The sequence below is a fragment of the Oncorhynchus masou genome, chromosome 18 (genome assembly GCF_036934945.1).
Source record: "Oncorhynchus masou masou isolate Uvic2021 chromosome 18, UVic_Omas_1.1, whole genome shotgun sequence".
Classification (NCBI taxonomy): domain Eukaryota; kingdom Metazoa; phylum Chordata; class Actinopteri; order Salmoniformes; family Salmonidae; genus Oncorhynchus; species Oncorhynchus masou.
The window spans coordinates 62,245,341-62,261,656 of NC_088229.1; the positions used below are offsets into that span (position 1 = coordinate 62,245,341).

At 43.7% G+C, this 16,316-nt stretch overlaps 1 protein-coding gene across 5 annotated transcripts in view; it reads left to right on the forward strand.

Annotated features, from left to right (window-relative positions):
* Positions 1-16,316, forward strand: part of pemt (phosphatidylethanolamine N-methyltransferase) — a 91,145-nt gene that overhangs the window by 45,384 nt on the left and 29,445 nt on the right. For all 5 annotated transcript variants that reach the window (XM_064924136.1, XM_064924134.1, XM_064924137.1 and 2 more), the window contains exon 4: positions 404-549. In XM_064924136.1, the coding sequence (XP_064780208.1) occupies positions 404-549 (146 nt within the window). The remainder of the gene's footprint in view (positions 1-403; positions 550-16,316) is intronic.

Sequence of the window (16,316 nt, forward strand, 5' to 3'; positions counted from 1 at the left end):
AAAGTTTACTTTTGGCCATCATTATCAGATACATTGCTTAAATTGTTTGTGCTTGCTCTTCTCAACAAAACATTAACCTAAGTTTAATTTCAGTGATGTGTTGACCTTAAGAAACTAGGCCAGCTTTGCGTACTTCATTGACATACATGTTGAATCATCTCTCCTGTTTCATATGTATGATTATGTTAACAGAAACCAGGCTGCCTGCTAATTTCTAGCCTTATCTCCCCTTTCCCCCTTCTTCTCTGTTCTTCCTTCTCTCGTCTATCTCTACTTCTCTCTCAATCTCCCTTTGCTTCTCTCTGTTCTTTCATCTCCTCTTTTCCTCCTCTCCATCTGCACCTTTACCTCTTCCTACCCCTTAATCCTCCCCTTCTCCCCCACGCCCCTTCCCTGTCTCCAGTATGACAGTGGCGATGAAGGCCCAGGCGAGGTGGGAGGTGATGGCCAACCCAGAGGTGTTCTACGCGGGGGCAGCTCTCATGGCCCTGGGCTCTGTCTTGGTGGTCACCAGCTTCCTGGCTCTCGGATTCACCGGGACCTTCCTGGGTGGGTCTTAAAGTTTCTCTCCACTGCTTTTCAGAATATATTATAGACCTATTATTTTTCTTAAATTTGTGTTTCATTTGTTTTTATTGTGGTGACATATGTGCAAATGCTGTGCTCTCGCAGAAAGGTTGTGAGACGTTAGCACAGTAAATACATAAGACTTAAAAAGTGCAGTGTGTGGGGAGCTTCTTTTAATACATGTACACTGAGAGTCCAAAGCTGAGAGTCCAACAGCACTACTGTTGGAATTGTGATCGAATCAACGCAATATTAGCCACTTTCAATAAACATACCATAACAAAACAAACTATGCAAGCCATAGTATGCAAAACAAACTATGCAAGAGATGTTCTTCTAGGCAGAGTGCATTGGAGTAGAATTCTATTGCATGAACAAAAGCTGAAGAACATACGCCCATCCAGGTACGTTTTGCAGGTGCTGGAGTTTTCGGTGAATTCATGAAAAAGGAAAATGCCGCGCACTGCTGCTCATGCTTCCAGGTGATTTTACTATAACAACATTTCGACCCTTCGAGGTCTTCATCAGGCATGCTTATCCCAGGTGGGGGTGGAAGGTCCTATAAACAGTTGAAGTCTGAAGTTTACATACACCTTAGCCAAATACATTTAAACTCCGTTTTTCACAATTCCTGACATTAAATCCTAGTAAAAATTAATTGTCTTAAGTCAGTTAGGATCACCACTTTATTTTAAGAATGTGAAGTGTCAGAATAATAATAGATAGAATGATTTATTTCAGCTTTTATTTCTTTCATCACATTCCCAGTGGGTCAGACGTTTACATACACTTAGTATATGGTAGAATTGCCTGTACATTGTTTAAATTGGGTCAAACGTGTCGGGTAGCCTTCCACAAAATACCCACAATAAGTTGGGTGAATTTTGGCCCATTCCACATGACAGAGCTGGTGTAACTGAGTCAGATTTGTAGGCCTCCTTACTCGCACACGCTTTTTCAGTTCTGCCCAGAGATTTTCTATGGGATTGAGGTCAGGGCTTTAGATGGCCACTCCAATACCTTGACTTTGTTGTCCTTAAGCCATTTTGCCACAACTTTGTAAGTATGCTTGGGGTCATTGTCCATTTGGAAGACCCATTTGCGACCAAGCTTTAACTTCCTGACTGATGTCTTGAGATGTTGCTTCAATATATCCACATAATATTCCATCCTCATGAAGCCATTATTTTGTGAAGTGCATAAGTCCCTCCTGCAGCAAAGCACCCACACAACATAATGCTGCCACCCCCGTGCTTCACGGTTGGGATGGTGTTCTTCGGCTTGCAAGCTTCCCCCTTTTCCCTCCAAAAATAATGATGGTCATTATGGCCAAACAGTTCAATTTTTGTTTCATCAGACCAGAGGACATTTCTCCAGAAAGTACAAATTTTATCCCCTTGTGCAGTTGCAAACCGGAGTCCAGCTTTTTTATGGCGGTTTTGGAGCAGTGGTTTCTTCCTTGCTGAGCGGCCTTTCGGGTTATGTCGATATGGGACTTGTTTTACTGTGGATATAGATACTTTTGTACCTGTTTCCTCCAGCATCTTCACAAGGTCCTTTGTTGTTGTTCTAGGATTGATTTGCACTTTTCGCACCAAAGTATGTTCATCTCTAGGAGACAGAACGCATCTCCTTCCTGAGCGGTAAGATGGCTGTGTGATCCCATGGTGTTTATACTGGCGTACTATTGTTTGTACAGATGAACGTGGTACTTTCAGGCATTTGGAAATTGCTCCCAAGGATGAACCAGACTTGTGGAGGTCTACAGTTTTTTTGTCTGAGGTCTTGGTTGATTTCTTTAGATTTTCCCATGATATCAAGCAAAGAGGCACTGAGTTTGAAGGTAGGCCTTGAAATACATCCACAGGCACACCTCCAATTGACATCATTTATCAGAAGCTTCTAAAGCCATGACATAATTTTCTGGAATTTTCCAAGCTGTTTAAAGGCACAGTCAACTTAGTGTATGTAAACTTCTGACCCATTGGAATTGTGATACAGTGAATTATAAGTGAAATAATCTTTCTGTAAACAATTGTTGGAAAAATGACTTGTGTCATGCACAAAGTAGATGTCCTAACCGACTTGCCAAAACTACAGTTTGTTAACAAGAAATTTGTGGAGTGGTTGAAAAACTAGTTTTAATGACTCCAACTAAAGTGTATGTAAACTTCTGACTTCAACTGTAGTTAAAGTTATTGGTAAATGTGGGCTTAGCTACAGAGGACACAGACACGACGCTGCATATAACTTGGGAAACATCGCAGTCAATCATGGCAAGTTTCTTGAGCTTATGTCTGCCTACAAGAGCATGTTAGTGATTGTATTGAGAAGAGCAAGAAGCCGATGGGAAGTAAGGAAGAGGGTCCAAAACAACAGCAAATAAAGTCATCAGAATGTTGATTCAGCAGACAATTGCTGTTGAAGTGAGAAAGGCAGGGATGTTCTCAGTACAAATGGACACAACACAGGATTTAACATCCAAAGACAAGTGTGCAGTAGTTCTGCGATATGTCACTGATGTTGTCCATGAGAGACTCATTGCGGTCATTGACTGGGAGTCATCGACTGGACAGTACTTTGTGGACCTTGTGAAACAGACCCTTGAGAAGATGGACATCGATATCAAACAGTGTGTTGGTAATGCAACAGACGGAGTAGCTAATATGCAGGACAATACAGGGGCTTCTCTGCATTGCTCACAGGAGACTCCTAACCAAGTACACATATGGTGTTACTCACATGTCCTCAACGCAAGTGAATCCCTTTTCTCACTACTGAATGACATTGCAGTGTTCGTTCGAGATTCCTACAAGCACAGGAAGCTATGGGAGGAAACCAGTGAAGACGGAGACACCGGCGGCTTGATGTAATTGGTGAAACACGCTGGTGGGCCAAAGACGAGGCCTTGAGGAAAGTATTTGGAAGCTTTGTAAAGCCTGACTGTGCACTTTAACCTGCAAGGCCCAAGGGTACAAGGATGCTCTCCTAAAGTATGAAACCATACTTACAGCTGAGGTTTTTCTCCGGATTTTTGAGCAGATGTCCCCCCTCTCTCTAAATACTTGCAAACAAGTGGCATGGATATCGTAACAGCACAGCACTTGGTGACGGGAACAGAGGATAACCTGAGAAAGTGTGCCCGAGACTTTGAGTGTGTGAAGAGGGCAGCAGATGACTTTGTTGAGTGGGCCAATGGCTTTCTGGAGGAGTAGTAGGACTGTGATGCCGAAGCTCAGATTGCTCTCCCAGAGAAAAGAACGAAAAAAAGAAGAGAACCAGGTGAGTTGGCAGAAGACGAGCCCATTGCTAATGCAGACATGGATTACAAAATCAAGATCCACAATGTGGTACTGGACACTGTTGTTGAATGTATTCACCACCATTATGCAGCAAACGCAGCGCTGTGTGCAGATGTCTCCTGCATGAAGCCGAAGCATTTTCCTGAGATCAGAGAAAAGGGCCTTCCAAAGACAGCCATTGAGGAGCTCAGCAAATGCTTACTGGAATTTGATGAACATGCTACTGTTGAGGCATTGCAGGCTGAACTGATGCACAATGGTGGGAAAGACTGAAACAGCATTGGAGGAGTACAACACCAGGGCCGCCGCCAGTGAATCATGGGAAGGCTTTGAGGATCCTGATGAAAGTGTGGAGTTGGTGAGCAGAAGTTGTTCCACATGTTCAAACTGCCCGATATGCTGCTATCGACTCCTGTCTCAGTACAATCTGCTCACGGATGCGTATCACATCATTGGTTTGGGCTACACGTTCCTCCTCACCCTATCCATCACTCAGGTGGCTTGTGAGAGGACCTTCACCCTGAAATTTTAGAACTGCCTAAGAACCTCCCTCACTCAAGAACCTTGAAGCGTACCTTTTGATGGCAACAGTCTAATGAGACTTGACGAAGATGACATCATTGACAAGATGGCAGAGAACAGTGAGTTACTGTGCCGCCTAATGGTTTACTAATGGTAATTACTTACTGGTTACTCTGACGTAGCTATGCAATGACTCTTAACAGGATGACAAGGGTGAAAAAAAATCAGTTTTTTTTTCTTTTCTTTTTTTTTACCTTTATTTAACCAGGTAGGCTAGTTGAGAACACCTTTATTTAACCAGGTAGGCTAGTTGAGAACAAGTTCTCATTTACAACTGTGACGTGGCCAAGATAAAGCGTAGCAGTGCGACACAAACAACAACAGAGTTACACATGGAATAAACAAACATACAGTCAATAATACAGTAGAAAATTCTATATACAGTGTGTGCAAATGAGGTAGGATAAGGTACAGAGGAATGTTGTTTTTTAAACTTTTGTATTATACTTGCAGTTATGTAGCTGTCGTCTCTTTGGCATCATTAAAAGTGAAGACTGTTATTTTATCAAATCAATTCTCTGTAATTATTATGTGATTAAACTAATCATGTAAATGTAATTAACTAGGAAGTTGGGGCACCAATGAAAATCTTCAGATTACAAAGTTATAATTTTCCTAATATATCTCTTCAGATATATAAATATCTGATCAATTAGTCTTCTAATTAATCAATTATTCTTTACCTCACGTTAGTCTCATTCCAAACGTCGTAAACTGTTGGTTATCTGCACGAACCCAGCCTTTACTATGAATCATCCATACACCAATTGGCTTCATCATTATTTAGTTAACTAACTAAATAATCACAGAAATGCATAAACAAACAAACAGTAGATATGGTTACAAGGAAATGATAGGGGAGGTTCCCTAGTGGGCTAAGCTGATATGACGGCTTGGTGGACAAAGGAAAGTGGGTGTGGACTGAGAACATGCGGGAAAGACAAAAGGAATCCCTACACAGTTGATAATTATATTAATTGAAATGCTAATCCTTTGCACATGAACGCTCACTCATTCGGGAATAATTGCAATCAATATATATTTACGCCCAATGTTTCGTCGTGATCTCTGTCGGAATCGTCAGTCCGTCTTTTGAAGAGTTCATCCGAGTCTCTTTCTCTCTGCTTTCCTGACGATCAGTATTTCGTGGTTAGAATGGATACTTCAGAGTACCATTCAGAAATGTTCTCATAGAATAGATGCTTCAACAGTTATCGGTAACAGCATCCCAGGTTTACATAATTTCTAGCTGCAGACTAGTAATTAGTATCTAAGATTTGCTCTTATTCTGTTGGTATCGATAGTCTGAGTTGAACTATTTCCCATCGTGTAGCCAATGCTCCACGTGGTATGGTTAGGAATTCAACAACCATTGCCACCTTAGCTTAAACTGATGTTTTTGGTGTGTGAAGAGGATTTCCTCAGGATGGTTTTTTATTTGTAACAATAGAAAAGGCAGTTCTATGATGCCAGATCATAGCTGTGCTCACGGGGGCGGGTCAATGACTTAGTTAAACTTTAAAGGGTATACAATTTTCTCAATTAAAGGTTTAACAACACATGACATAATTACGCAAATAGTTTCATCTTTACACATTCATTCTATACAAGAATTAGATGCAAACCCCATAATTGAGAAATGTACATTTTGTTTCAAATTCCCATTTTGGGGATTTAGGAGTTCGCCATGTGAAATCCTTCGTTCTCTCTGTGTCTCCCTTTCTGCATGACCAGGGGGAGAGAGTCTCAGCCGGGAATTTATGGCCTGAGATAACAGAACCTGGGTGTAGGAGAGAGTGAGAGAGAGGGGGAAGCCACTATCTATACCCAGAAAGGGCCACTTCATGACATAGCCAATGTTCAATTTCACTCATTTCATTGAGTGTATAGATGTGTTAATTTTTGTGCTGTTTGCTTATGGACACAAGTGAGTGGTCATTGTAATTTTTTTTTTTTGTAGAGGAGTGCTTTTTTGTATTTGTTATTATAAACTCAGCAAAAAACGAAACGGCCTTTTTCAGGACCCTGTCTTTCAAAGATAATTCCTAAAAATCCAAACAACTTCACAGATTTTCATTGTAAAGGGTTTAAACACTGTTTCTCATGCTTGTTCAATGAACCATAAACAATTAATGAACATTCACCTGTGGAATGGTCGTTAAGAAAATAACCGCTTAAAGACGGTGGGCAATTAAGGTCACAGTTATGAAAACTTAGGACACTAAAGAGGCCATCTACTGACTCTGAAAAACAACAGATGTGGCCAGGGCGATAAATTGCAATGTCCGTACTGTGAGATGCCTAAGACAGCGCTACAGGACGGACAGATGATCGTCCTCGCTGTGGCAGACCACGTGTAACAACACCTGCACAGGATCGGTACATCTGAACATCACACCTGCGGGACAGGTACAGGATTAGTCACAACATCTGCACGAGTTACTCCAGGAACGCACAATCCCTTCATCAGTGCTCAGACTCTCGGCAATAGGCTGAGAGAGCTCTTATAAGTTGGTCAGAAAAACCCTTTGCTGTGTTGTGACTATTCATACACGTTAGGCACTATACATACGTAACCTTTCAGGCAGAAATCTGGTCATGTCAGTGGCTGTGCGTTCATACTCTGTACCCCCTGCCCTCGCCTCGCTCATCTTCCTCAACCCCCATCACCCATCTCTTAATGCATATATACTGTACATAATACATACATAATCTGTTGTATGGCTGACCGGACTACCAACCCCAGTACACTTTATTTTAATTCCACTGACGCAAACAAACACTTATTAACAATGGGAAAAAAATCTATCACCAGATGTACTTCTTTTCAAGGTCAAACCCTTCACTATCTACTATTTGTCAATCTCTATTCCGCCATTTTAGTACTGTTGCAAAGTATGTCGATCAGACTACCAGACCCATTATCCTACAGTCCAACTGCGCAAACAAACACATTCGTATCAACAACGAACTAATATCAGAATATTACCCCAGCTGGGCTTGTTTTCAAGGACGACCTCCTCACCACCTACTTTGAGAACCAGATTGATCCCGCGCGAGAGAGCCTGTAAATCCAAATCGACTTACAGAAACAATTAGGGTCAAGTGCCTTGCTCAAGGGCACATCGATAGATTTTTCACCTAGTCGGCTCGGGGATTCGAACCAGCGACTTTTCGGTTACTGGCCCGCTAGGCTACATGCTGCCCTGTGATTTTACGCCGCTCTATGATTTGGTATCAAACATCCATAGGGGCTCAGCTGCTTACTCAGCCTCTGTTCACGCTCAGTCTGTTGTCCTCCTAAGGCCTCTTGTTGTTGTTTTAAATGTTTTTGTATTGCTCAGGTCCCTTTTTCTCCCTGCCTCAGTGCTTGTTTAAAAATAACTATAACTCAATGTTGACTCACTCTGAATCCCACAATGTTTTGAAGCTCCTGGGTCCAATTCTTATGTCAGTTTCTATGTTTCTTTTTTATGTCTTCTACTGCGGAGGTCAATAGGCCCTGAAGGAAGATAAAGGTGTCAACATTACGGAATAATTAAATGATGCAGCGGTTACTTGTGTTTACTGCCATAAGGTGTGAGTGGGTAACTGTGATTTAGAATAGCTCCTAAAGTGAAACCAAGCCCATTGGCTGTGGAGCAGATAAGTGAACAATGATGGCTGTTTATGAAGTTAGTGTTTATCCTCGTAACGTGTGAAGGTGGATTTTTAGGTGGGTAGACTAGGACGAATAACATACCAATTGACATGAGGGGAGGTAAACTGACTAGTGCGCTTTGAGGTGATTCCGAAAAGAGTAAGTGTTTGTGGGGCCTCCAAACCTCTAAAATGTTCCTGTTGGGTGTGTGCAGCGACACCGTTTCGAAATTGTGTTCATAAGAGCGGGGATGATAAACAGAAAATTATCGTGACGACCGAACTGACCACTTACCGAGGATGTCAGTAAATATAAATAGTTTACCTATACGGAAATGTGATGTTTGAAATGAATTAAGTCTGCTAATATGGCCAATTGCTAATGGGTACGTTGATAGCAATGCCATTCAAATTAGTAGTAGTTTTAAGGGTAATGTAAAAAAGTAACGGAGGTGCACATTATTGTTTTAAACGTATCATTCTAATGGGTTTTTGTCCATATACCACAGCTCTTGCATTCATGTTTTCTCTGAAACTCTCTTTATCATGTAGACAGAGAACATGAGCTTACCACTTTTATATTTTTCACCTTTAAGCCATCATGTGAATGCTGAGTGTCATTAGTTTTTTTTTAACGTCAAGAGACCGGTATTTCTAATACTCAAAGAATACATAAAGCAGAGCCACATCAGTTTGGTGGGGGGGCTTGGAGTCTCTAGATAATGTAGTGTACTGTAAAGAAACCCTCCTTCAGTGACTTTGGTCATTTGTCAACAAATCTGGGTTTGAAGTCTCGTAACCAAATTGAAAAATATAGTTATCTTCTAAAGTGACGCAGAGAAAGTCAATTTAGCTTACCATGGTTTTGTTATGACCCCCTAAAAGCCAGGTTTCTATTCAGCAAAGATTTGGTGATGTAAGTCAATCACACAGACTACATAATGTAACCCATTATATATAAAAACATGTATTTACCTGCCTCTTCTTACATTTGGTATTTTAAAGAGAAAATGAAAATGGCCATCTGTGTGAATTAGAAAAGATCAACTTGTCTGTTTTACTTAGAGAGGTACTGTTCGTATGGAAAATAATCCACACTGCAGTCGGAGCCATGCGGGTTCTCCAGTTACACTGAGCAATGCCTCAGCCGACACCTTACTTTAGTGTAACCTCTGTCGTGTCTCTGGCTATGCCGGATTAAGTGATGAACTAGAGAGTCGGCTACCACTAAATAATATTTATAGAGCTGTTATCTTCCGAATAAACTCTGAAAGACCTAGTAAGATTTTACATCAATAGCAGTCAATATTAATCGTTATCTTAATTCAGTCTCATCTGAAAGTTGTAAATTCTTGGTTATTGTAACAGTTTTCTTCTGGTGAAAGAGAGGCGGACCAAAATGCAGCGTGGTTAGTTTTGTACATCTTTAATAAAGATGAAAATACAACAATCTACAAAACAAGAAACGTGAAAAAAACTAAACAGTCCTATCTGGTGCCACAAACACAAAGACAGGAACAATCACCCACAAGAGACCTAAAGAATATGGCTGCCTAAATATGGTTCCCAATCAGAGACAACAATAAACACCTGCCTATGATTGAGAACCACTCTAGGTAAGTCTATGGTTGCCTAGAGTACTACTCTAACCACAATCCCATAACTACAAACAACCCCAGACAAAACAAACCACATAAATCCCCATGTCACACCCTGTCCTCACCAAAATACTAACGAAAACACAGAATACTAAGACCAGGGCGTGACAGTACCACCCCCCCCCCCCCACCCCCACCCCAAAGGAGCGGACTCCCGGCCGCCACCTAAATCCATGGGGAGGGTCTGGGTAGGTGTCTGTCCACGGTGGCGGCTCTGGCGTTGGACGTGGACCCCATTCCAACATAGTCTCTGTCCACCTCCTTCGCGTCCCTTGATTGGCGACCCAGGCCGACTAACCCCAACAAAGGGCCCATCTGGACTGGGGGGAAGCTCAGGACTGGGGGGAAGCTCAGGACTGAGGGGAAGCTCAGGCAAGTTGATGGATCTGGCAGATCCTGGCTGGCTGGTGGTTCCGGCAGATCCTGGCTGACTGGCAGTTCCGGCAGATCCTGGCTGACTGGCAGTTCCGGCAGATCCTGGCTGACTGGCGGTTCCGGCAGATCCTGGCTGACTGGCGGTTCCGGCAGATCCTGGCTGACTGGCGGTTCCGGCAGATCCTGGCTGACTGGCGGTTCCGGCAGATCCTGGCTGACTGGCGGTTCCGGCAGATCCTGGCTGACTGGCGGTTCCGGCAGATCCTGGCTGACTGGCGGTTCCGGCAGATCCTGGCTGACTGGCGGTACCGGCAGATCCTGGCTGGCTGGCGGTTCCGGCAGATCCTGGCTGACTGGCATTTCCGGCAGATCCTGGCTGACTGGCGGTTCCGGCAGATCCTGGCTGACTGGCGGTTCCGGCAGATCCTGGCTGACTGGCGGTTCCGGCAGATCCTGGCTGACTGGCGGATCCTGGCTGACTGGCGGATCTGACGGATCCTGGCAGACTGGCGGCTCCTGGCGGATCCTGGCAGACTGGCGGCTCCTGGCTGACTGGTAGATCTGACGGATCCTGGCAGACTGGCGGCTCCTGGCTGACTGGTAGTTCTGGCAGATCCTGGCTGACTGGCGGGTCCTGGCTGACTGGCGGGTCCTGGCTGACTGGCAGTCCTGGCAGATCCTGGCTGACTGGCGGCTCCTGGCTGACTGGCGGATCTAACGGATCCTGTCGGCTCTGGCGGATCCTGGCTGAATGGCGGATCCTGGCTGACTGGCGGATCTGACGGATCCTGGCGGCTCCTGGCTGACTGGCGGCTCCTGGCAGACTGGCGGCTCTTGGCAGACTGGCGTCACTGGCGGCTCCTTGCAGACTGGCGGCACTGGCGGCTCCTTGCAGACTGGCGGCACTGGCGGCTCCTTGCAGACTGGCGGCACTGGCGGCTCCTTGCAGACTGGCGGCACTGGCGGCTCCTTGCAGACTGGCGGCACTGGCGGCTCCTTGCAGACGGGTGGCACTGGCGGCGCTGATGGCGCTGGGCAGACGGGTAGCTCCGGCAACGCTGGAGAGGAAGGCTCCGGCAGCGCTGGACTGAGGAGCTCTGGCGCCTCTGGACTGAGGAGCTCTGGCGCCTCTGGACTGAGGAGCTCTGGCGCCTCTGGACTGAGGGGCTCTGGCGCCTCTGGACTGAGGGGCTCTGGCGCCTCTGGACTGAGGGGCTCTGGCGCCTCTGGACTGAGGGGCTCTGGCGCCTCTGGACTGAGGGGCTCTGGCGCCTCTGGACTGAGGGGCGGAAACTCCGGTAGTGCCGGACAGGCGGGAGCACCTATGTTGATGGGACGGAGAGACAGCGGGGTGCCGGCGCTGGTGGTACCGGGCTGGGGACACGCACCTCAGGGCGAATGCCTTGCATACTATGCCAACCCAACAACCTTCTCTCTTTTCTGTCCAATACATCCTCAATACTCTCAGACTCAGCACTCAGCTTCGCCGACAGCTCCAATTCCATCCATGGCTCCTTACAGTAAACAGGGGGAGTTGGCTCAGGTCTGACTCCTGACTCTGCCACACTCTCCCTGTGCCTCCCCCAAGAAATTTTTGGGGCTGCCTCTCGGGCTTCCAGCCGCTCTGCCGTGCTAGCTCCTACTGCCGCTGCTTTTGCTGCTGCTGCTGTTGCTCCTGCTGCACCTGTTGCTTCTCCTGCTGCTGCCTCTGTTTACCACGCCGCTTGGTCCTTGGTTGGTGGGTGATTCTGTAACGGTTCTCTTCTTCCTCCTCCTCTGAAGAGGTGTAGTAAGGATTGGACCAAAATGCAGCGTGGTTAGTTTTGTACATCTTTAATAAAGATGAAAATACAACAATCTACAAAACAAGAAACGTGAAAAAAACCGAAACAGTCCTATCTGGTGCCACAAACACAAAGACAGGAACAATCACCCACAAGAGACCTAAAGAATATGGCTGCCTAAATATGGTTCCCAATCAGAGACAACGATAAACACCTGCCTCTGATTGAGAACCACTCTAGGCAACCATAGACTTACCTAGAGTTCTACTCTAACCACAATCCCATACTCTACAAACAGCCCCAGACAAAGAAAACACATAAATCCCCAATGTCACACCCTGGCCTCACCAAAATACGAACAAAAACACAGAATACTAAGGCCAGAGCGTGACAGTTATCTGCACGAACCCTGGCTAACAAGTTGAATCAGCAATACAAAATTGGGTTTAATTATTTATTTACTAAATACCTAACTAATCACACAGAATTACACATAATTAAATCATAACTTGCAGGGTAGCCTAGTGTTTAGAGTGTTGGCCTAGTAACCGGAAGGTTGCGAGTTCAAACCCCTGAGCTGACAAGGTACAAATCTGTCGTTCTGCCCCTGAACAGGCAGTTAACCCAGTGTTCCCAGGCCGTCATTGAAAATAAGAATTTGTTCTTAACTGACTTGCCTGGTTAAATAAAGGTAAAATAAAAAATAAAGTCATAAAGTAAAATGTCCCTAGCGGGCGGAACAGATATGACAGCTTGCTACACAAAAGAAAAGGGGCTGGGTTTGAGTGAAAGAGCGGGAAGACTGAGGAACAAAGGGCGAAGCTGTGCTATTGTAAATACAGTATCTTATGCATTCTAAATTACCGCCCATTTGGAAAAGGAAAATGCAATAAATATTTACTCTGAGCTGCGCTTCGGTAGGTTGGTGGTAGATGGAAGGCCGTGTTGTCCAACTGAGTCCTTTGTCCTTTGAAGAATGTCTCTGGTTGTCAATTGGATACGTTGTAGTAATGCCGTTGTGTGGTAGACGGGATACTCTGTCTGTTCCTTCCAAACCCTCGTTTGCAGCGTCTGTTGCTAACTCAACAGCTAGGAGGTATCACTTCTGTAGTGAATAAGAGTTCTACGTTCATACCATTCGCAGCCAAAGCTCACGTTGATGTTGGCTTCATTCTGAAGTTATTATCTGAACCATTCTGACATCGGACCGTTGTCCCCACATCCTCGGAACAGGAGGTTATATTGTCGTCAAGGCTTTATATAGGAAGGGAGAGGAGGGCGTGTTTGAAAAGTTTTATAGCCCATGTCCCTTCACAGGGGCGGGCCACTGATTGAGCAGAGCCCTACCTTATGAAAACCCAAATCTTACATTTTAGAAGCTAAAATCACATTTCATCCCATCACGAATAATTTCATATTCAAACATTTAAATTGAACAACAATTCCATGTGAATCCGATAAACTCTACAGTGGAAAGTCTACACATCAGAATTATGTCATCTTATCATTGATGAGAATGTCTCAGATGACAACCGAACTGACATCATATTCAGTAAGTACCACCGCATATGTTCAATTGGTCAGATTACCAGAATATAGTTAATTTTCCCCCACCTTCTGATGTTCCTAGAATCTCTATGTTAACCAAGGGTTTTGCAAATGTAACATCAGTTGGGTAGAGGGAGGAAAAAGGGGGAAGGAGGAATTTATGACTGTCATAAACCTACCCCCAGGCAAACGTCATGACACCGCCCTTCGCCCCTACCGCTCTCCACCTTTCACCTACCAAACCAAACAGCTGAGGGGTATACTTCGAAGCGGGATAGAAGAGCTAAACTAAATTCAGAGTTAAACTCGGGATAACCGTTGCCACGAAGGTGACTCACATTTTTGCCAGAAATCAGATTCTCTCCCTCTCACAAAAATTACATCATCCTCACTTTCATTTGAGGAAAAAGACTGAGTAAATATTTGATTGTTCAAATATTTTGTTAAAAATATTAATATTAAAATACCGATCAAACCGCAAATTTAGCAATGGAATTTTGTATGACCATTATTTGATCAATAGGATTGGAAAAAAGGGTGCCATTGATAAGACGGCATTAACGATACGTGTAACAAAAGAAAGATGGCACTTCTAATTAAGAAATAAGGCCTGAGGGGGCTTGGTATATGGCCAATATACCACAGCTAAGAGCTGTTCTTAAGCACGATGCAGCTCTGAGTGCCTGGATAAAGCCCATGGTATGTTGGCAATGTACCACAAACACCCGGGGTGCCTTATTGCCATTTTAAACTGTTTACCAATGTAATTAGAGCAGAAAAAATACAGGTTTTGTCATACCCATGGTAAACGGTCTGATATACCACGTCTTTTTAACATTTAAGCCAATCAGCATCAGAGTGTTTACAATAGTGCATCTAAATCATTTAAGGGGGGGGGTGAGAAGGATTACTTATCCCTAGGTATTCCTTGAAGTTTATTAACCACCATAGGCCACCATGAATTTTGACAGGATAATTTGTCTCTCATCAGAGGTTCAAAACACCCAGTTTATTAACTAGAAAAAATTTGGAAAAAATATGTCACGGATTTGCCCCTAGAGTAAATTGCTGTTCCAGCATTGTCTCAATGAAGAGTTTGGCGTTCGACTCGTTGTGCTATACAGCTGCGACACATGTGCAGTTGCAATCCTGGTTTGAGTTAGCGGCAGGATCAATATCCACCTTGGTAACATGGATGAAGCCTGAGTTGGAATGTGAAGCAAGATGAAGCTGGCTCGCTTGAGAAAATCCTGACAGATCTACCTGCAGTTGAAGTCTGAAGTTTACATGCACCGTAGCCAAATACATTTCAACTCGGTTTTTCACAATTCCTGACATTTAATCCTAGTAAAAATTCCCTGTCTTAGGTCAGTTAGGATCACCATTTTATTTGAACTTCTTATGGCTGCAGGGGCAGTATTGAGTAGCTAGGATGAAAGTTGCCCAGAGTCCACGGCCTGCACCTCACTCCCAGTTGCTAATATATGCATATTATTATTAGTATTGGATAGAAAAAACACTGAAGTTTCTAAAACTGTTTCAATGATGTCTGTGAGTATAACAGAACTCATATGGCAGGCAAAAACCTGAGAAGAAATCCAAACAGGAAGTGGGAAATCTGAGGTTGGTTGATTTTCAACCCAGCCCCTATTGAATACACAGTGGGATATGGATAAAGTTGCACTTCCTAGGGCTTCCACTAGATGTCAACCGTCTTTAAAAACTTGAATGGGGCTTCTACTGTGTTGTGGAGCCGGATGGGAGCTCTTTGAGTCAGTGGTCTGGCAGAAAGCCAGGTCCTGGTCACGCGCATTTCACATAATAGCGACGTGTTCCATGGCTTCTCTACAGACATAGGAATTCTCTGGTTGGAATTTTATTGAAGATTTATGATAACAAGATGCTAAAGATTGATTCTATACTTAGTTTGACAAGTTTCTTCGACCTATAATATAACGTTTTGATGTTTTCGTCCAACGTTTGGATGGACCTGCACAAGCTTTTGTATTTTTGTACTAAACGGGCTAACAGAAGTAGCTATTTCTGACAAATGAATCAATCATTTATTGTGGAACTAGGATTCCTGGGAGTGCATTCTGATGAAGATCGTCAAAGGTAAGCGAATATTTATAATGTGATTTCTGATTTCTGTTGACCTTAACATGGCGAATAATTTTATTTATGTTCTGAGCTCTGTCTGAGATTATGCATGGTTTGCTTTTTCCGTAAAGTTGTTTTGAAATCTGACACAGCGGTTGCATTAAGGAGGGGCATATCTATATTTCCATGTCTAACAATTGTATTTATCGACATTTATAATGAGTATTTCTGTAAAATGATGTGGCTCTCTGCAATATCACGGGATGTTTTTGGAACTAGTGAACGTAACATACCAATGTATACTGAGATTTTTTTATATAAATATGAACTTTATCAAACAAAACATACATGTATTGTGTAACATGAAGTCCTATGAGTGTCATCTGATGAAGATCGTCAAAGGTTAGGGATTCATTTTATCTCTTTGTGCTTTTTGTGACTCCTCTCTTTGGCTGGAAAAATGGCTGTTTTTCTGTGAGTTGGTGGTCACCTAACATAATCATTTGTGGTGCTTTCGCTGTAAAGCCTATTTGAAATCGGACACTGTGGTGGGATTAACAACAAGATTAACTTTAAAATGGTATAAGATGTTTGAGGAATGTTAATTATGAGATTTCTGTTGTTTTGAATTTGGCGCCCTGCACTTTCACTGACTGTTGTCATATCGATCCCGTTCAACGGGATTGCAGCCCTAAAGAGTTTTTAAGAATGTCAAATATCAGAATAATAGCAGAGAGAATTATTTATTTAAGCTTTTATTT